General features: G+C 42.2%; 2 protein-coding genes across 15 annotated transcripts in view; one reads left to right on the plus strand and one right to left on the minus strand.

The window, feature by feature from the left end:
- The window catches only part of HACL1 (2-hydroxyacyl-CoA lyase 1), a 34,115-nt gene extending 16,454 nt beyond the window's left edge, over positions 1-17,661 (minus strand). For 2 of the 8 annotated variants that reach the window (XM_050942895.1, XM_050942892.1), the window contains exons 1-6: positions 17,490-17,661; positions 15,063-15,167; positions 8,372-8,412; positions 4,804-4,884; positions 654-726; positions 83-160 (exon numbers count right to left, since the gene is read on the minus strand). In XM_050942895.1, coding sequence (XP_050798852.1) covers positions 83-160; positions 654-726; positions 4,804-4,884; positions 8,372-8,412; positions 15,063-15,167; positions 17,490-17,564 — 453 coding nt within the window. In that variant the 5' untranslated portion in view covers positions 17,565-17,661. Of the gene's footprint in view, positions 1-82; positions 161-653; positions 727-4,401; positions 4,597-4,803; positions 4,885-8,371; positions 8,413-13,659; positions 13,745-15,062; positions 15,168-17,489 lie in introns of those variants that run through there. The other 6 variants (XM_050942897.1, XM_050942899.1, XM_050942894.1 and 3 more) reach the window with 6 other exon arrangements.
- A 231-nt stretch (positions 17,662-17,892) lies between these two features.
- The window catches only part of BTD (biotinidase), a 43,145-nt gene continuing 38,650 nt past the window's right edge, over positions 17,893-22,387 (plus strand). For 2 of the 7 annotated variants that reach the window (XM_050938454.1, XM_050938448.1), the window contains exon 1: positions 19,947-20,824. In XM_050938454.1, the coding sequence (XP_050794411.1) occupies positions 20,758-20,824 (67 nt within the window). In that variant the 5' untranslated portion in view covers positions 19,947-20,757. Of the gene's footprint in view, positions 18,446-19,946; positions 20,825-22,387 lie in introns of those variants that run through there. The other 5 variants (XM_050938449.1, XM_050938450.1, XM_050938453.1 and 2 more) reach the window with 5 other exon arrangements.

Genomic DNA, 22,387 nt, shown 5'->3' on the forward strand with positions numbered 1-22,387 from the left:
ATAACAAGTATTTCCAAAACTTGAGGAATTAAAGAGAAGCTGCCTAAATTCTAACCATCAGTTACTATGTACTGTTTTGTACCTTTTCAATAACAGCAGGAATAGTTTCTAGGCTGCTGGGTCTGACAGAAAATTTGCTGTATAGCCTACAAGCTTCAACCTGGGGGGAGGGGGAAAAAAAAAGGAAATATTACTAGAACCGCATTCTTTTTTCTAAAGAAAAGAAAAAAGTGTCATGGTGATTAATTCACATTTACTGTTTACTAAAGAAATAAATTCCACAGGATATCAATGCTTACAACAGCTTGTAATGAACACGCTACAAAGAGGCACTTGACATGACAAACTCTACTTTTCTTATCACAGAGAAAGAGAATCTTTATCAGGAAACAAAATTATTTTATAGTCACCAAAACTGATTCAATGAAGTGTTCTGCTGATTTCTATCTTACTTTGGTATGAATGGGTGTTCTGCATGCTGTGATAAAAACAAATGGTCTTCCAGAAAGCGGTAAGTTACAAATTCTCACATAACCTCAAAAAGGCAGATCCCCAGCTGATTTCAGTGGAGCAATGACACTTTATACTAGCTGAAGATCTGCCTTCATTTATTTACCTGAAGCCTTTATGCAGAAAGTTATATATCTGTGTACCTGTGGGAATTCTTGGAAAGCTCCCATGATTTCCTGATTCCTGTCAGAGGAACCTCCAATAACAATCAAAGGCCTGAAACAAGCATAAAAAATATTTTAATTTTTAAAAGTAAACTTAAACCCTCTACAAACAACAAAACACGTATCAAAAATCTGATTCTTAAGATATATATTTTAGAACCCAATCCCGCCTATCGCTTAATGCTTCTTACATAGATACTATGCACCGCCAGTTTCCATTGACCTCAGGAGGAGTAGAGGGTGATCAGCACTTCATATCAGACTCTAAACAGCATTCATATGCCAAAGAGTAAACTTTTTAGTATCCTTTAGGATATTACAGTTACATTTCTTCCACAGTGCACAGTCATTAGAATAAGGAATCTAGATAAGTCTCTTTCTCAAAGAGAGGTTAGAGAGCTGCAGACACTGAGTGTAGAGCCCTCTCCTGCACTGCAGATAAGACATGCAGCAACACTTGGCCATACATTTTTCACAGTGATGGCTATGCTTCTATCACATCAGATTTTTACAATGCACCTGAAGAACAGAGAGATGAGCAACATTTTAACATGTCCATAGATGTCCATGTTATTAGTTTAGTTCTATATATAGTGAATGAGAGAGACAGAGTGTATACAAGAGAATGTTAATATGGGACATGGAATATAGCTTCATGTAGGACAGATTCTTATAACCAGCGCTGTAAGTTACAAATGCCTTCCTCCCATGATGAACGAAAACTAGTTCATTCAGTTTCCAGGTCAGTACGATACTTTATAAGCTGTGAAATGATGGAGTTAAAATGAGGAGGCCACTTGATTGATCTGCTTGTTTCAGTAAGGTGAACTCCAGCATAGCACTCCATTAGTTTTTCAGGACTTTTCTTCAAAAACATTTTCCTCTGTAAATCCTTTCTGTTGATTAGAGTATGCATAATAGGAGCACTTTAAAAGGCAAAACTAGAGAGCCTCCAGTGCATAACTCCAATCCTGACCACCACTGAAATCTGGGGATATTTGGATCTAAATCTTAATTTCACAAGCAGGCCACTTCTCTACAGCGAGCCAAATTAAAACTTCTGATCCAAAAGTTTTGGAAAGCCGAGATTGGAACACTGTAGCTTGGTCTCATCTCTAATAAAAATCCCCATGAAAAACAGATCTGAAGCATACAAAACAGCCACTTTTACTATTCAGGATGTTCTGTTTTGTTGGGTGGTGGTATTTTCCTTTCCCTCTGAGTCATAAAAGATATAGACTGGCATCAGAAAAAGGATAACTGTCTAGTTACATCATTGGCCCACTTCAGGATGACAATTCCTATGCCACTTCCATTTAGCTTTTCCAAATTTCATCTAGGACTAGGACTTTTAAAAAATGTTAACAAGTCTCTCAATATCGCAATCTAATGATTAAAAAAAAAAAAGAAACTCTACACTTAAAAAAACCCCACCACCCCTGTACTTCATTTTGCATTTTAAAGCCATGAAGAAATGTGCTGCTGCTTTGGGATCTTGCAAAACCAGACAGTCCTGAGAAACATTTTTTCCCTATAAATTCGTTGTACTTTACTATGAGCATAATCCCATGAATGTTACCAAGAGTAGCACTTACTATTGTGAGCAGCCTAGCCGCAGTCAAGAGCAGGTTAGGTAGGGAGAATATCAAAGTTAATGGAACTATTTACATTACTGAGTATTATGCTCAGTAGCGTCTGCAGGATGAGACCTTTAGCTAAGCTGAAGAAACACTGATGAAACCACAGGTTACAGTAGCATTATGAAGTGCTGCTCTTATCTGTAGTTTAATCTTCTAATTGTCATGAGCAATAATACAATCTTTCATTGCAGCTACACCATGATAAAACTACATGCATTCAAAATGATGTTGACACAAACACAGGGAATACTGTAAATCATTTTTAATAACGGATTATATTTTTTCTGAATGGAAGAAGATTTTTAAAAGTTTTCCTTCTTATAAGCATAATTTACAAGAGCTTCTTAAGTGTCTACTTTAATAGAGCTCACATAACAATTAGTAACAGGGTAGCAGACTCTCAGAAGGTATGTCTATTTGCAAAGAAACAACAACCACCCACCAGAAGTGAGTCTCAGAGCCTAGATCAAGTGACTTGGGCTCACACTACAGGGCTAAAGACAGCAGTGTAGATTTTCCAGCTTCGGCTGGAGCCCAGGCTCTGAAACTCAGCGAGGAAGGTGGTTCTCAAAGCCTGGTCTCCAGCCTGAGTAAGAACATCTACACTGCTATTTTTAGCTCCTTAGCGCAAGCCCAAATCAGTTGACCCATGTCCGAGACTTGCTACTGTGTTTTTGGTTTTTGTTTTGTTTTTTTTTGGGCAGAGTAGATGTACCCAATATGAAAGCCTGGCCTACTGAAGTAATAGGATTTCAGTGGAGCCAGGATTTTGCCCTCAGACTCTATGCTCAGATGTTACAACCTTGCAAGGTAAATACTGGCAAGTTGTGCGGGCAGATGGATCCAGTTAATTCCAATCAGAGCATTAAAGGTTTAGAACAGTCACTTCTTGTTGGAGGAAATTAGGACAGAGGGGACCCTGGAGAGAAAACATAGGAACAGCCAAGTTCAGTGAGAAAAGCTTAGGCTGAGGTTTAAGGTATGTTATTATTTCCGAGTTACTAACACTAAATAAATAAATAAATAAATGGGGAGGAGGGGCAGTTTGGACAATAATTCAGGGTCTGTATCTCTGCTGAAAAAGGGGATAGAGATTCAGGCCATGTCTACATTATGGGCAATATAGTGCCATCGCTATGCTGCTGTAATCCCATAGTGTAAACACAGACTCTCTCTTCAAGAACTCCACCTCTCCCATCGACAGTAGCATTCTTCCATTGACCTAGCTGTGTCTACATCAGGGGTATGTCGGCATACCTATGGCACTCAGGGGTGTCGATTTTTCACCACTGAATGAATGCATTTATTTCCATGACACCTACTGTACGTACGGGACAAAAACATAAGCATCTTGGACTAATGGTTAGTCAATTAGCGTACAGATTGATTGGATTCTCACTATACTATCAAATCTTCTGTAAAACTAGAGGATAATCCACTTCCTCATCTTCTGCCAAGACTTCAGATTTGTGCAAGATTAAATCAGACATCAACAACCAGTTTCAGCCAAATTGGATTTTCAGAGGGAAAGTGCAAACATCAGCCAAACATGTCTTATAAATTAACCAAAGTGCTATGAAAGCTTCTTCCTAGTGACCAAACTCATCAATTATTTAAAAGCAAAGTCACATTAGGATTTCTTTTGGTCAGGTAGCTTCATATATAACCAAGTATTTGCAGCCAATTCTTATGTAAAAAGCAGTTTGGACCCTATCCGATAAACTACAAAGTTTTCTTTCCATCAAGTGATTCTGTTAGCGTATACAAACACTGCTTCCTACATTGGAAATCTTCTAAAGCAGTCACTATTTGCTCTTTGCCAGCCAGCTGTTTATTGACTTTATGGTCTGATGCATATGTACCTAGTGCTATGCGATCGTCTACCAAAAATGTTTCACATAACCATTCAGCAACTGTATTTTTAATTCATAGGCCAATTAATGTTGCCATGTTGAAGTGAAGACTTGTGGGGTTAAAAATTACTGCTATTACACTTTTATCTTCATTTAATTCAACATTTAACTGTTCAACAACATGCACCAAAAACCAAAGAAACATTTGGTTATTACACAGGCCAATTTGTTCACCTATGAAGGGAGGAAGTCATTAATCCAAAGGCATTTGTAAGCTTCTTTTCTGATTCAGAGCTGCTTCTACCCACTGCACCCGTAACAGAAGACTGGTTACCATCTTGATTTTTACATGTATCCGGGTACATTACACAGGAAATAACTGGATTTTAGAGAACATATAATGTAGCAAGGCAGGATGATTTTTCACCTCTGAAAATGAGAAAAATTAAACTAGATCAGCTGTACTGAAGAAAAATGAATTCACTTCTCGTTTCCTATGACAAACTTTTTATTAAGTATCGAAAAAGGTAGAAATATCTCCAATGAAGAGCAATAAACCAATAAAAATCTGAATATCAGTTTGGACAATGATTGTGCTAATACTTAGAATTTTTAAGACGATATGTAGTACATTACCAGCAATTCATGTTCGCATTTGCCATCCCACCCAGAGCATGTATGAGACCTGGACCAGAAACCACAAGACATATTCCTGGTCTAGAGGCAAAATAGATCAGAAAGAAAGAAAGTGAAAAATACAGATCAAATACAGTACAAATAAGAATTAGACAAATGCTCAACTTCAAGAATATTAAACGTTTAGAGAGCGACAGTCAAATTACATCATACGGATGGATGTGCTTGGAGGCAAAGATGCAGACTAGCAATCTAGGGCTATGTCTACACTAGAAATGCTGCAGCTGCAGCGTAGACACTAGAGCAACAGAAAGTTCTGTTGCAGTAGTAAATCCCCCTCTCAGAGAGGTGGGAGCTAGGAAGAATTCTTACATCGACCTAGCGCTCTCTGTATTGGAGCTCAGGTCAGTTTAACTACATCTCTCAGGGGTCTGAATTTTTCACACCCCAAGCGGTATAGCTGGCTGGACCTAACTTTCTAGTGTAGACCAGCCCTAGGATTCACCTTTAAACATATCCTCTTTATGAAAAAAATAAAAAACATGTGGACATGGTATGCAAGTAGTTTATTTCAAGTGCAGCCTTCACAGGTTGCAAAGCTGTAGTTAGCTCAGGACCGCATAACCTATGCCCTGGTGGTCAAAAATCTCCATTATTGTAACTGCCTTTAACCACATCTGCTCCATCATCAGCAGCCTAGTATTTGGAAGACAGTGGGAGGTTTAGTCCCTGGCTCGAGCTACCATGATCATACTGTGCTCACCCAGGTTTTCCTGCATTGGTTGCCTCTAAAGGATTGATTTGACACTGCTGATATTTAAACGTCTTAATGATGTAGATCCGGGGAGTATCCAAGACATTTCCTTGAATCTCAGCCTGATGAGTTTGTGTGTTCAAGCTACCCTCTTTTTAAGAGTCTCCGTCACAGAACATGGAAATGTAAGTGGTGGATATTAGGGTGAGGAATTTGCGCTCCCTGAAATCTGTCTCATTTCTTTTCACTTTTAAAATCCTAAACATTTTGTATTCTAGAAGATGTTTTGTTTAATGTCACCACTACTAGCCTTATATTTATGACTTTTCTCTCACCATTTTGCCTTCTCTCTCCATCTCTTTGTCAGATGGACCTGATTAAATTAGTTATTTTTTTAAGATTTTAGGAGTTTTAAATATATTTTAAATTGTTTATTAAAATATACAGCATCGGGAGGACTTCAATAGAGAGTGAGGAGGGTAGGATGTGTACAGAATACTGAGCCCTTTACAAAATAATTCCATGCATAAACCTACATCAAGACAATTTTAATATGAACAGTTAAAGGGACAGTGTCAACCTAAAAATATCATTTTGTCTGATTTTTTTTAAGCCTACAGTTGTTAAAAGTAACACAGACACTATAACTGGAAAAAGGAATGTGTTTATTTTCTCAATTTTACAGCACTATGTCTAGTTGGTTTCACTCTTTCCCTCTTATAATCAATCCTCTAACTTTATACATGTGTGTGTTTGGGGTGGGGGGAGGGAACTGACAAGAGAGAGGACAGATTTTTTTTTTAAATAAGGAAACAATTATAAAAAAAATTGCAGAGGGAATCAGGAGCATCAACAGCACATGAAAACACCTTTTAATTCATATTTAAAGTTAACAGTGTCCCCTTAAACACTCTGGCCACATTCTCCATTCCACCCGAATCCTGCTCAACGAGGAGGGGCGGATCAAGGGAGGGTGGCATAAAGACACCTTTGTGCTTCCCCTATTTTCAGCCCTTCCTCAACATTAGTAAGAGCAGCCTCTAACTATGCTTGGCTATAAGTTAACTGCCCTTAAGGGGCCATTCTTGTAGCACAGAATAGCTAGAGCAGGGTAGGCAACCTATGGCACGTGTGCCGAAGGTGGCACGTGAGCCGATTTTCAGTGGCACTCACGCTGCCTGGGTCCTGGCCACCGGTCCAGGGGGCTCTGCATTTTAATTTAAAATTTTAAATGAAATTTCTTAAGGGTTTTAAAATGTTTATTTACTTTGCATACAACTATAGTTTAGTTATATATTATAGACTTATAGAAAGAGATCTTCTAAAAACGTTAAAATGTATTATTGGTACGCGAAACCTTAAATGAGAGAGTGAATAAATGAAGACTCGGCACACCACTTCTGAAAGGTTGCCGACCCCTGAGCTAGAGTATGGTAGCAATCTGGCCCTGCCCCCTACAACAGTGGCTATTGGATTGTGGTGGGGAGAGTCATCACAGAGCCATTACGCTGGCATTATGCTATGCTGGAACACTTTATGGCAGTAGCAGAGTGGCCAGTTCCACTAGCTTTACAGACCCTTTACATGGCAAAACAGAAAATTGGGCTCTTTATTAACATTTATTCAGAGAAGACAAACCAAACTATCAATATTTCATGTCATATTCTAACTCTGAAATGGACAAAGGTGTAGCAGATCTCCCATACAAAGAGAAAGACACAGCACATCTCCCATATTGCAACAAATGGTGGTAGCTTTAGTTTTGACTATTTTTATATGAGTGTATTGGGCTTACGGTGTTGCACTAGTATTTGGAGGTTAAAAAAAAAAGTAATAAGAAAAAGTAATAAGACTGGTAATACTGTCTCTCTCCTAGTGAGACTTCACCACTCAATTTGTGCATGTCACTGTTCCTGCATTGTGAGTCACATCGACAACAAAGCTGATACAGTAGTGAACCGCTGTCACTCTAGATTTATGTAACACGACAGCATCTCCACGAAATATCACGCAGCTTGCGTAAGTGCTAACCTTATACAGTTTTGAGTGCAGAGCTTAATCACTGACCTAATTTTTATTAATACAGCAGGGTCACATGCCATGCATGTTCCAAATACTAGTGATATTATCGTGCCCCTCTCCCAAATTGAAAAGAAATTCATTTGGCCATTTTTAACTTAGATGCAAGTTTAAAGAAACAAAATGTTGGTGGGCTTCTGTACATGAAAAGAGTCTTATTTGAGGTAACTAAATCAGCCAGCAGAGATGGTGCATTTTTGAGCATATAGTTCTTTTATCTGAAACAGTAAACTAATCTATAATATATGGAGACGCACCTATCTCATAGAACTGGAAGGGACCTTGAAAGGTCATCAAGTCTAGCCCCCTGTCTTCACTAGCAGGACCAAGTACTGAGGTTGCCCCAGATCCCTAAATGGCCCCCTCAAGGACTGAACTCACAATCCTGCATTTAGCAGGCCTATGCTCAAACTACTGAGCTCTTCCTCCTCCACACTGAGCTCACTTCCATTTGTCATTGGATAATTCACTAGTGGCTAAATCTCAACTCTTAGGTTAAGGAAGTTAATAGATGCAAAGTTAAATTCAAAATGATACACAGAAGGTAAATGCACTCAATCTGTGTAAATATAAATATAGCTATGCACTTCTCTTGTGCCATTTCAAAGAGGCACCCTTTATCTTTACAGTCTTACTCCATTTGCTTTAACTTATACATCAGTTCCAAAAACAGAACAGAAAATGCTCTAGCTCAAACAATTCCTGTGGTTTATATAAAATAAATAGTTAGCTTACTTTCCTGTCAGGTACCCAACAGCAGAGGCAGCATAGCAAGCCTATTGAAGAGAACATAAAGTTATTTACACACATCCACATTTCAGCCTCTCCACATATCAAGACTTTAAATCATAAAATTTAAATTAAATAGCAGCTTAAACATAAGAATTGTTCTGATTAATGAATCTTACACTGAGAAGGTAACATCCCATAGCCATCCCTTCCAAAGGGACATGAGTAAGGGTGCGTTGCATGCACTATTAAACGTGACATTCCCAAGGGTCTGCAAATACCCTTTAGCTAGGGGTCTGTAGCCAAAGGCTGAGTGACCACACACAACCTTTTGCAGAAACACAAAAACAAGCATCCTCCTTTTCCCTCCAGGCTCTTCTTCCTCATGCTCATTCATGTCATGGAGGTTTATGACATCTCCTTTTTTTGTGTTCTTGCCTGCTATTGCATCAGGATATTATATGAATAGAATCTGTAAGATGGGTTTTAAAATAGGAGACATTAAAATGATCACTTTTGCCTAAAGGCCTAATCAGCTGAAACTGTTGGAAAACAGGTCTTCCCAACTGAACTTCTACTGTCTTAGAGGCTAAGCGGTTGGCAGTGGGACATAAACAGGAAAGGCAATTAACAGGAGGGTATAAGTCACACCAACCAGATATCCTTAGAGTCAGTGAGCCAAACTCAGAAATTATGTGTAAGGAGATTTAAATTATACATTGGTAAGCAGATACAAATCCAAGGGAGTGTAAATTACAAAGAAAGGGCCAGAGAAGGTGTAGGTTTCACAACTTAGACTCTGATGAATTTGGCCTAGTCTTTTGTGTACAGCAGTGCTCCCTGGGACAATGAGCTCAGAAAATTGTCAAAATGCCCCTCCCTTACCCTCAGACTCTTTTTTGATGCCATGATAAAAAAATACAAAAGGAGCCCAGATCTAAGTTGCTTTTTTCGCCACAGATGAACTGGTCATGCAGTAAGCATATGGGATTTACTATAACAGCATCAAGCATTTACATCTTGTATTCCTCAATGGCGATTGGGGAACTTGACAGAAAATAATTGCAGAATATGTTCTACTGTTTGTACATTTCATAAATGTTTTACAAGGAGATGAGAAAAACGTAACTGAACTGTCATCAGTTTCTTGAGTATTAATGTGACATGAATTTTTCCCCTCCTGCTGAAAACATGTCGATGTACAAATGTTTACAGAAGACATTTGGAGCGCGTGTTCCATTAACAAGGATCTTTGTACCTCAGAAGCTGGGTGTCATGGTAACAACATATTTTCTAAATGAGTGGCAAAATAAAACAGCAAATAAAATACTACTTCAGATACAGTGATTGAAATATTCACAGGTTTTGCTTTTTCAAGTGGATAACGTTGCCAGTGCTACCTGTACTAAGTACAGGGTAATACTGTGAACATCATTGTGATGGCAATTGTAAAGATTTTATGGCGAACGCTGTACCCAACTTTGTATAGGCCAAGGCACTTTCTTCACAAAAACAACAACAAAAAAAAACAGTGACTGCACTCATCTTATATATTAACTAAAATATTAGAGCTGAACAAAATTTTTGCAACAAATAGTATATTTGCAGAAAAATACATTTTTGGGGCAACAAAACTATTCACAATTTGGGCCAAATTCAGCAAAATGATTTCTGCTGAAAAAAAATGGATTTTTTTAAAAAAAATTTTTTAACCATGCTGAAGCAAAATATTTTGACTTTTCATTTTGAAATTTAGCTATTTTTTAAAAGTGAAAAATGCCCCAAAATGATGGCGAGGCAGCAGGGCCAAATTTGAGTGAAACTGTGACCCCATGTGGCAGGTCGCAACACCCGAAACAGGGAGCCACTGATGCCGGTGAATGTGGGGTAGAGTCATTCCCCAAACACCCCTTTCCCCACTACCGGGGCTGCTCCTCCGTACCCGGTTGAGAGAAGTTATTCCTGGGGGAATTCAGTGTCACTGTGCATTGCGCAGAATTCATGTCCTCCGCAGATTTCTTTGCTTCCCTGCAGAAAAATGATTTCTGCCAGAGAAGAAAAGGGCAGCCGCAAAAGCAGTCACATGCCCTTTCCTGGCAGCATAGGCAGGTTGGTTCGGGTGCCCAGGGCAGCCAGTAAAGATGTAAATCAGTGGGAGGGGGGAAAAGGGCGCTGGGCAGTTGTGTGTGTGAGAGAGACACACTGTCCCTCTCGCTCGCTACTGCGGCATGCTCAGTGTGGAGGAGGGCTTCGGGGCGTTTCTGAGGAGGTAGTCGTGGGACAAGCTCTATCCCCCCAGGCATAGCAGAATGCAGTAGCCTGCCTGCTTAGTGAATTGTTCCCATTGTCTTTGTGAATTCCCCCAGGAGTATAAAATAGGTGTAAAAGTTTTAAGGCCCCTTTACATTGCCAGAGTGCTGTAAAGGACAGTATGGCCTTATAAATGCTTATGTTGCTTTAGGGATTATAACTGGTCTAACTTTTTGGACTAAAAAAAAATTCCTATCAAAATGCGTTCTCTGAACTGTTTTCTAATTCCTTTTCTGGAGATGGTCTGTAGCCAATATAAATTGTGAGTTTGATTCCCTGGTCCTCACTTGCTCTTCAGTTGCCTATGATGTAACACTGAGCATATGACTGCATATATTTGTTGACTAATAACTAGAAATAAAGGGTGAAACCTATCTACATTACTATTAGGCGCGGGGATTTGGGGATTTCCTCCAGTGCTCCTCACTTTCGTTTGAATTTCTATTGAAACCAGAGTGATTATATTGCATTATTTTGATAAATAAAATATGCAGAATTTTAAAATACTGCATGCAGAATTTTAAATATTTTGGTGCGGAATCCCCCAGGAGTAGAGAAGTGTCTGTTAGACTAGGGCTCAGTGATGAGTTAATCCAGTCCCGATGATCGCTCTCTATAAATAGATCAAGGGGTAAACATGAGGCACAAGAACAAATGGGTATAAACTGACCATAAATAAATTCAGGCTTGAAATTAGAAAGTTTTTAACCATCAAAGAATGAGATTTTGGAACAGCTTTGCAATTGGAGTTACTGGGGCAAACAATTTAGTTAGTTTTAAGAGAAAATTGGACAATTAATTCCAATTAATAGTCTGGATTAACAGAGAATCCCTGAAATGAATAAAACATAAAAAGCCTCCAAAAAGAAAAGGATCAAATAAATTTCTTATACACTGATGCCATCTACAGAAACAGCAGAGAAACAGAACAGTGCCCTATGACAAGGGTCTGATAGAAATAAGAGCGTCAGCCCTCTTCAATAATCACAAAAACCAGGTATAGAACTGAGGTCAGTGGATAAGACCTCAGTTTTCTGAACCCACCAAGGAAGGTGTTGAACCTATAAAGAGCTACCAGACACTTGGACCAGACATGTGGCCAGCTCTCCCCTATCCCAAGGGTAACTAGGATTGAGCAGAAGTTGGGAGATTTCAATTCAGAGACTCTATGTTCTTTAGTATGTAAGTAACTGAAAAGTACCTTGTTTGAATCTGCACTCTTTCTAATCAGACCTCAAGGAACCATTTCTTGTATTTCAACTAAGTGGCATTATATGCTTGTTATTCCTTTGTATATCAAAGTAAATTGGCCTCAACGCATCTCAAACAATAACTTTAGTCCATTATTTTTGATGTATTCAACTAGTCCCTTTCAAATTAAATACCAGAAATAGCAGAGAGTACATTCATAAGCGTGCCTTAAGTCAAGGTGCATCCTCATTCTCTGGAGAATCACTTAAACTGCAATAAATTTTAGTCCTTTAGTATCTCTCTGATAAGTGATGATTATAAGTAAATGTAATAAGAAATCCTGGTGATTTATAGTCTTCTATGATACAGCTGCTGGGCCCCAACGCTGGTCTATGTTAATCAATTGCAAGACTGCATGTGTATTTTGTGTTCAGTAAATGACCGGAATATTTGATCTAAAAAACTACTGATTATTTATCCATGTGGTTCTTGATGAATTAATACACTTGTTGATTGGCTAAGAATAACAAAGTTTCCTGTTTTGAGATATACTGTCCAAGTTTCAAGTTGACCTGAGAAGAACCCAGTGTTAAAATTAGTAAGTTATCACTCTCTGAGCTTAATAAAAAGCAGTTATCCTAAACAAATATCATTCCGTTGGCTTTAATATTTATTTAATTGGCAAATCTAATTATTTTTTAGATTTTATTTTTAAAATCTAACTGGCACCTGGGCAAAATCATTAAACTGACTCCCATTAACGTTTATGCTATAGAGTTGCAATAAGGAAACAGAAATGCTCCTCAAAAAGGAATGTTTTGATGTGCTCCATTCATGTGGCTGGTGCAGGAGGTCACTGGGACAGAACAAATATGCTACCAATGGAAAGAGAAATGTGATCCACTACAAAGTCATTTTTCTTAATCACATTGAAAAGAAGGCCCAACTTAACACAGGATCAGACGTTCATCTATCGGCACCTCTACAAGAAAGGTATAGAAAGAGCTCAGAGAAAAGGAAATTTGAAATGATGGGCATAATTCCTTCAAATGTTTGCAAAGTGTTAAGAATTAATGATAATGGGGCAGTGGTGGTGGGGGGTAACAAAGAAAAATGAATGAAATTAAGAAAAGGAACATTTAGGCTAAATGTGAGGATAAACTGACAGTGAAATATGTAAGACTGTAGAAAGGTCTCCCAAAGGAAATGATTGAAATCATCACCTGGTACGTTTAAAACTACAGTGCACAGAACACTAGAAAACGTATTCGAGAGAACAACTGTGTACGTACAGGGAGATGGACCAAATGACCTAATAAGTCTTTTCCATTTCTAATTTCTATTAATGGGACCCTGGAACACAAACTCCAGGAACACTCACCAGTAAAACAAAGGTCACTCAGGACTAAGGCTAAGATTCTGTCACAGATATTTTCAGTAAAAGTCATGAACACGGCATAGGCAATAACGAAAAATCCATGGACACCCATGAATGGTTGTGACGTTTCCCTCTGATGTTATCTGGACTGATGATGATCTGCTAGGTCACTCCAGTCCCTGACTCTGGGAGCCAGTCTTACACTGCTCTGCTGTGAGAACCCCCACTCCTGGGTTGTTCACACACGGCCTCTGGCATGTAGTTGCTCCTTGGATTGTGCAACCGAACGACACTAGCCAATATCTCTGGTCCCAGACACAACCCTAGGAACTTCCATTTGCATTGTCCAGTTATGCCCACTGGACACTGCAAGCTTATATGAGCTCATCAATTTAACAAAGCAATTGATACGTACCAGTCTTGTTATCCTAAGACGAATCTCTGAAACGCTTCAAACCAAATGCACTGCTTCAGGTAGCATAAACAAATAGATCTATTAACTGCAAAGATAGATTTTACGTGATAGGCAGAAAGTCAGAGTGGTTACCAAAAGAAAAGAAAATAAGCACGCAGTCTAAACTCTCAACCCAACTAGACTGGGCAACATCTAGATTAAGCATTTTTTTTTCTCACCCCACTGGATACTGCAGTCCTTAATATACAGGTTTGTTCCTTAAACCTGGGCCAGTCTCCTCTGCTGGGAGTCTTGTCTTGTTCTCAGCATCTTAGTTGCTTTCAGTGAAGGTGGGGGACAGGAGAAGGGCCCAATATGTGTCCACTCTGTCTATTTTATACCCTCAGTCCATGTGATTGGGGAGCACAAGTCCATGTATGTCTGAGGGACATTGCTGAGTCTCTCCAAAAAAGATTGAGCAATTGCCCTCGTGTGGCCTCATGCAGGTGAATCATTGCATTGCAGCTCTCTTGCTGGACAATGGCTGTTGATGGATTGTTTGACACACCGCCCGGGTGTTGGTTACTTTCCTTGCTGTTGCCTCTGGGGAGCTAATATCTGGCTGATTCCCCAACTCACAGCTTGTTTTAGTGACCACATACAACACAATTCTCTTAACTTCATATGCATTAATAATATACATATATGGATAGAGAAATGACTTTCAGCAGATCATAACCTTTCCCCTGATACCTTACAAGGCATGATTTATATGTAAGATCACCATTATATGAAAATGAGGATTATGGGGGTTACAGTACGCTCCCTCAAGGTATAGAATGTCACACCGATCCTTGACTTTTACTAAAAATATCCATGACAAAATAGGGAGCCTGGGCATCTGCCAGTGGGCTGGGAGCTCCAGGGTCCCCCCCTTTGCTGGTAGCTCCAAGCTGTGGGGGTCCCCCCTTGCCACCAGTAGAGGCAGGGGTTCCCCACAGCTCCCTGCCTCAGCAGGCGGCAGGGGACCCTGCAGCTCCCAGCCAGCACTGGCTGAAGTCACAGAGGTCTTTGTCAAGGATTCCTTGACTTCCATAACTAAAAATCACAGCTTTACTTATGACTCCTATCTTAGGGCTGATTAAAACTGCTGCAGGACTTGGGAACTCCAACAAGTACAGAGCCTCAGGTTCCAGTTCTGCAGAACTCCTGAGTTCCAAAAGCATGAAGCTAAGCTTCTGTGTTACTGCACTCCTGTTGAGTTTGGGTCTCTATTGCTAGCTCTTGGTTACCAAAACCATAGATTTTAATGAGTGTTTCAGGTGCCCATGAAAGGCATTTGTAAAGCAGAGATTCAACTGTAAAACATATAGCTAATATGAAAATAAAAGGAAGGATGACTAGTCCACAAGATATTTACTTACAGCTTGTTCATTTCTCATTCCTACATATTTTATTCCAATTGCTTGGGCTGCAATTGCAATTTCAGTCACTGGAATACCAACAATACCAAACATATATTCAATGTTCTGAAACGAGAATTTAAAAAATCTGAATTATTTCCAAAATTGATGCACAATGATCAGATCTCTAACGCTGCTTCTGTGTAGTGTGCCTATCTTAAATCCTAATAAAGTACACAATCACATAAAAGCAAAATAGTGGTTGAAGTGCAATAATATCATCAAGATCTCAAGAAAAAGATAGGCATCACTTATGCATATTGCTTGTTCTCAGGTAGCATGTCATTACAATCGATCCTTTACACTTTGGTCTCAAAAAACAAGGTTTTTATTATAAATATCTTCCTTTTAAACAATCAACTTTTTCCCCCACCAAACAATATTTTAAATTGGCATTTCAATAGTAATTCAAATATAAGATTACTAGCATGTTCTTAACAAATACAGAGGTCAATTGTGAATAAAAGTATAACAAGAAAATGTATGGGGGAAAAACATCACTCCAGGCAAACACTAATATACAATCCAACCCTTCTGTATTCCTATAGTATAGAGTGGGAGAACAGTTTCAAGATTCCAGGTCTTGTACCAAACTGGTTATTTATTTCCTTCGTAACAGACAAGAAAATTCTTCTACCCTGGTTGTTATGTTTGTTTGGTCTAAAATTTAAAATCACTGTGTAGCAGGCACAGATTTCCCTATTATAGAACTGAAGCCAAACCCTGTGTGTTCTGGTTGGTTGACAAAGTCTCTCCCCTCTCCTTAGTGGGGAAATGCATTTAGTAAGCCCTTAACAGAAAGGCAACAAAGTGCTTGTGTCACAGTCAAACTACACCAAGTAAAAGATTCATAACAAAATCAAAATTAAAATTTGTATGTGAACTGAGAAGGGAGGAGGCTGGGGGTGCTGAACTGATAAAGACTGAACAAATGGGGTGCAGGTAGTGGGGCTGAACTGATGGCGTGTGGCACTGATGGGGGACGAGGGCAGCTGAAATGATGGCTGTGGGGTAAAGGTTGGGTGGGGCTAAAATTGCCGGACAGAGGATGGGTAGATGTGTGGTTGAGAGGTCCTTCAAGATGGGCCCAAATTACCTTACTCAATGAATCTAGGCAAGCCAATAACACTACTTGTCCAAAAACCAAAAGAGAGACCAACACCCCAGCTCCCTTCCCACAGCGTTTTTTTTTTTAAATAACCTCATGATTTTTTCTTCTCTTCAGAAGGTGTGACTCATGATTTTTGATCTCTTGCAGCTGGCAATACTGGTGTGTCTCTGCTCCATCTCATTTGGGCTTCTCAGTTCACAGTATGTTAGGGAAGTACGCTGGCTTTGCTGCAGTTGGCAGGATACTTTACCGGGGATAAACTGATAACCAATGAGTGGTGGCTGTATGCTGATGTAAGTTACTTCAACATCATTTTGTACTGTAGACTTGGCCCAAGAGGCAGGGAGTGGGCAGGCTGATAATTCAGGAAAAAGCTGTAAAACTGGCAGTAAAGGTCTCTCTGCATGAGAGCAAAATAACATTTCCAAGTTACATTAGCCTCTGGACAATGACACAACTAGCTCAGATTATTTTAAAGTGTATATATATACAGACATTAAGAGAGGGTTTCCATCTAAAACAGATTACAGGAAAAGCACATGCGCTTAGTTTGCTAGTTATGAGTTTATCCCTAGGTAAAGTATCAGGCTAACCGCGGCAAAGGCATGATACTTCCCTATTGTATTGTGAACTGGGAAGCCCAAATGAGACCGAGCAGAGGGATGCCAGTATTGCCAGCTGTAAGAGATCTAAACTGATCAAACCCACACAAAACATGCCTATCTGAACAACTTGGTCAAGGCACTGGACTGTTGCAGCCCCAGGGCTAGTTGCTCAAATCAATTTGGGGCCTCCCTTACGCTGATTTTACCAATGGTAAAATTATATTCCTCCCACCCTTTGCCTGCTCCTCTCTCCGGACTGTCTGAGTGTATTGGCCGTGCACACGGTGCCGCGCTGTAATGCCAACAACACTAACTCCCTTGGCTGCCTTCCACTGCGGCCCCCTGGACGTCTTCACACCACCAAGGCGAAGGTCTCAGCGTGCAACTGGCTCCCAGGAGCTGGGCAAAGCTTGGCCGTTGTTCCAGCTCTGAGAACACAGGGGTCCTCCCCAGCACCTGCCACTTTCTGCTGCCTGAGAGGGGGGCGACGGCACCGCGCGGGCATACCCAGCCCCCCCCACGGCCACCCGCTTGGGGGCTGGTTTCGAACCCGCATCACAAAGGTGCCAATGCGGAGCGCGAACTACTTAGACCACGCGCCATGACCCTTCCGACTCCCCGTAGAGGACTTATTTCCGGTTACTGTCGAGTGTCAGGCGTGAACACTCTTACTTGTGTCTTAAGGGCCTCGGCGATGAGCTGAGCCCCGCTGACACATTCTTCCTCCACAGCGCCGTAGGGAGCCATAGCTGTTATCCCGCTAGCTCAGAAGCAGTCGGCATTTAACACCAGCCAGCAAGCGCCCAGCAGCCCAAGGCCGGCCCGGGGCAAAGGTGCTGTAACTTCCAACCAATCAGCAACCTGTTTCGCTCTGATTGACACTTACTGCACCCGTCCTGTGTGACGGTAAAAGGAATCTGTGGGCGGGGCCCATTGGTTGGCTGGGGAGGATACGCTCCGTGCAGTGCACTAGGCGGAGGTTTGAACTAAAGGCTGCTGATTGGATCGCTGCTGTATCGGAGCTGGCCAATCAGAGGCGGGGAAATGCGTGCGTCTAGCCATGAGCGAGGCTGTAGGGAGGGTTCTTCCCCGCCCGTTCTTGCTGCACGCTGAGCGGCGGGCGAGGGCGAGGGCGAGTAAAGGACCAAAGGTCGTAGGCGCGTGCGTGAGAACGTAGGCAGCTCGAGCTCTGCGGAAGCCTGCCAGTGAGAGGGTCGCGTGCAGCGCAACAGCCGACGCCGCGAGGGGAGCAGGGGCGGGCTCGAGCTGAGGGGCCGCTCCTGAGGCGGACAGGGGGCTGGGCTGGGCGAGTGCCGGGGACAGACCAGTTCTGAGCGCCCAGCCCCACGGTGCGGAGCCGAGATTCCCGTGCGAACGGGGCCAGTCACTGGTCGCAGCCGTGAGCAGGAGCCGCGCTGAGAAATAGCCTGAGGTGAACAGCCCTGTGCCAGAGCAGGTCCATGGAGGGAGCGTCCACGCTGCAGTCAGCGAGGGGCTGCGGCTGGCTCCAGGGTTGTAATATTGCCCTGTGGACCTCCGAGGAAGGTCTCGTGCCCTACACTGCGCACGGTAGGCTCTCGGGGCTCCAGCTGCAAGGCCAAGTCAGCGGCCCCCAGCTCTGAGAGTCGGTGCGCTGGGTTTTTTATTGCCCTATAGATGTACTCTTAGTGAGCAAGAGTGGCTAGGCCAGTGTCCAGCCCTATAGTCTCTGTCTGCACTGCAGACGAAGCCTGGTCTTTGATTTGTATGTGGACAGAAGAGAGGTCTGGGCTCAAATGTGAGTCAATCTGGTTTGGGTTAGGAAGCACTCAGGACCTAAGTCCCAGCACCCTGCTAGAGGGGAGGGTCAGAGCTCAAGTCCCACTCTGACTCATGTCCAAGACCTGTCATTTTCAATGGGGATGCAGCTACCGCTGCAGGCAGGGCCAGCGCTTCCATTGAGGCGAACTAGGCAATCGCCTAGGGCGCCAGGAGTTTTGGGGGCCGGCATTTTGCCGGGAAGGGCGGCAGGCGGCTCTAGTGGACCTGCCGCAGTCGTGCCTGCGGAGGATCCATTGGTCCGTGGCTTTGGTAGAGCTGCCGCAGGCATGCCTGTGGATGGTCCGCTGGTCCCACGCGGCTCCAGTGGACCTCCCACAGGCACGGCTGCGGCAGCGCCACCGGAGCCGCAGACCAACGGACCCTCCGCAGAAATGGCTGCGGCAGCTCCACCAGAGCTGCGTGGCAAAATGGCCGTGCGCCTGGGGCGTGAAAAACTCTAGCACCGGTCCTGGCTGCAGGCCTATCTCACCTCAGTGCAGTGCAGTATGGATGTGTTAAATTGACTGAGACCCCTAGGTTGAGCAATTGTAAACCCAGCTTTACAATGCAATGTGGATGCTTAAGCCTGGGCATGGGACTCAGGCTTGTTCCCAAAGACCCAGGCTTAGTGTGAACTGTAGCCATATATACCCTTTGTGCCGGGATTCTCAAAGTTCATCACACTGTGACTCCCTTCTGACAACAAAAATTGCTATGCAACCCCAGGAGCAGGGAGCGAAGCCTGAGCCCTGTGGTTCAGGCTAGGGGGCCAAAGTCCAAGCCCTGCCGCCCAGTGGCGGGGGCCAAAACTGAAGCCCAGGGGCTTCAGCCCCAGGCAGGGGGCCTATAACCTAAGTACCTCCACACAGGGCTGAAGCCCTCAGGCTTTGGCCTCAGCAAGTCTAAGTCAGCCCTGGTGACCCCACTAAAACGGGGTTGTGACCACTTTGGGGTCCAGACCCACAGTTTGAGAACCGCTGCCTTAGTGGTTCTAGAAGCACTTAGACCAGCCCATTCTTGTATGTCCACTCACGGCTCCTTTTTCACTGTAAAGTACTGTGGGACATTTAACATAGAATGAAAATTTTTCCAGCATTTACTAGTTATTTTCTATACTAATAAAAAGAGTTGGTATTACATAAAGTAGCTTAGGAAATGCTGACTTTCATAGTCCCTCACTTGTCACGTCTAGACAAAACACCACAATAGTAGCAGTATAATAGGGAACAGATTTATACTGGCCCACGGATGAAGTAGATCAGGGTTCCTCAACCTTTATTATCATGTGGGGGGGGGGGGAAACTCCATGGCCCACCTGTGCCACAGCTACTCTTTTTTTGCATATAAAAGCCAGGGCTGGTGTTAGGGCATAGCAAGCAGGGCAGTTGCCTGGGGCCCCATGCTTTGGCTTCAGCCCAGGTGTCAGGGTTCAGGGCCCTGGGCTTCAGCCCCATGCAGTGGGGCTTTGGTTTTCTGCTCTGGGCCCCAGCGACTAACGCTGGCCCTCCTTCGAGGACCCCCAGAAACCTGTTCACGGCCACTCAGTGGGCCCTGGACCCCTGATTGAGAACCGCTGGAGTAGATGACAGGTCTCTGCCATCTCGGGTCTTTCTGTTTCATGCCTTTCTATTTCAGATGCAGAGATTTGTTTTGTTTTGCTTTTAAACTAACTATACTGGAAAGCAAGCAAGTTGCTTTTGTAGGATACTAACAAATGGGACTAGACTAGCATTGTCATATTTATCTGGCTGTTTCCCCATAGCTGTAAACTGCTTGTGTGAATACTTGCACTTCTACAAATAATTATTTGGAAAGCTGCTTATTGTGGTTGGCAGAGATATCTTGAAGAATAGTCAGTTCATGAATTAAGGCCAAATAAACTAGAAGCAAAGGTTATAATGGAAAATGCATGGAGGGCAGCATTTCTTCTCAGAGGTTGAGATGTGGAATGCAGTAGAACCCCAATTTTATGAACTAATAGGGAATTGAGTTCATAAAATTGAATTTGTACAATTGAATATGTAAAAATTACATTAGGGATGGTGCATAAATTGCAGTATCATACACTGCATTGCTTTTCTGCCTGTCAAACCACTGCTATGTGATTTCCAGTGGATTGAAGGCATCAAGATGTGAAAGGATGACTTCAGTTGAGTTATGTGATTCTGACCCCATCACACCTTGTCCTCCCCCAGACAGGAGATATGGTTTGTATAATTAGTGATTTGTAATATTGGTGCTTGTGTAAAAAAATAAAAAATAAAAAAATTGAGGTTCTGTATCCATCTACATGCAATAAGTTGTGATTTCCTCAAACAGGGGAGGCTTAATAAAAAACATCCTGTACAGAACTTCGGAATATGATACTTTAATAAGTTATTGTGGGCTCTGTTTGATGGGGGAGTGAACAGGAGGGTTACAAAGGAACAAGGTGCTTTGAAACCACATTTCTTACATTCAGATTGTTTAGTTTACAGACTTGTTCAGAAAGGTGGACCACTTTTGATGTAGCCAGCTAGAATAACTAGTTCAGAGGCATTATGTTCATCATGCAAAAATAAGATAGTGTACATTAATATGTAGAATAATTCAATACCTTGAGCCAAATTATCTGCATCATATAATGTTGCATCACTTATTTTTAACCTCACTTTTCATTTTTAGATTTGTGGTGGGGCAGGGTGTAAAAACTAATAATTAGACCAATAGTTTATATATTGTCTTTATTAGTTATCTTTGTAATGCTAAATCGTTACTGTTTTGGTGATACAACATTTTAAAACTAAAATTTAGAAAAAAGTCAAGTGATGTGGTCACTGTTCTTTACAATCTGTTGGAAATGTGTTTCAAAAAGTGCTAGCAACTCGGACATCAAATCTCATTTTATCCGTGTTTTAATGAAAGTTTTCAAACTTGGAACTGGTTCTACTTCTAAAGTTGTTCAGAAACTTCTTTCTTGCCATCAGCCTGTAGGCACCTTTCTTGACCAGTGTAATATGACTGGAGGACTCTAAAAAAACGAATGGGGAAAAGCTAATACAATTTTAGGTCAGCACAGCCAGGAAGAGGTTTCACTTACTTATCTGTATCAACCTGTAAACCGAAACACAGAGCTGCCTCCTTTCCTTTTGCCAAGGATAATACTGCATATGATGGTTGAGTATAAACAGCAGTGGTAACCTATGAAAACATTCACATTTGCCTACTAACTTCTGGGCATATATCCACTGTAGGCTGCAACTTCTAGAGAGCAGTAATTACAAGCAGGTTAGTTTGATTGGCAGCAGTACGCATTCTCTGCGTGTGTGTATGCACGCACATTTAGGGGAGAGGGAAAAGGACAAAGTAGAAGAAAGAAGCAATACAAGTGTAAGGGAGTGGACTCACCCCTGCAGCGCCTCCTGCTGGTCATCCATGGGAATCAGCTTTTCCAGCATCCTGGAGCACCCCCTGTAGGCTGGTGATCTGCCTTACCGCTGTCCCCATGTCCCTCCCAGGACCCCAGTGCCCCTTCTCTGGGTTGTTGCCCCCCTGGCAGTACCCCCACACTTTGGGTCTCCCCACCCAGGGGAACCCGACCTACTAACCCCACCTCAGCTCAGTGTAAGGCTCCCACCAGTCACCATCTTGCCTCACTCCCTAGGGCAGACTGAAGTATACTCCACTCATCACAGGCAAGGTTGGGTTGGGTTGGACCTGGTGCCTCTCTCTATAGCTGGGATGCCCCTCTGCAGCCCCGGTATTGGTCTTAGGCCCTCAGCTAGGCTCAC

Source organism: Gopherus flavomarginatus, chromosome 2 (assembly GCF_025201925.1).
Source record: "Gopherus flavomarginatus isolate rGopFla2 chromosome 2, rGopFla2.mat.asm, whole genome shotgun sequence".
In the NCBI taxonomy this organism is placed as follows: domain Eukaryota; kingdom Metazoa; phylum Chordata; order Testudines; family Testudinidae; genus Gopherus; species Gopherus flavomarginatus.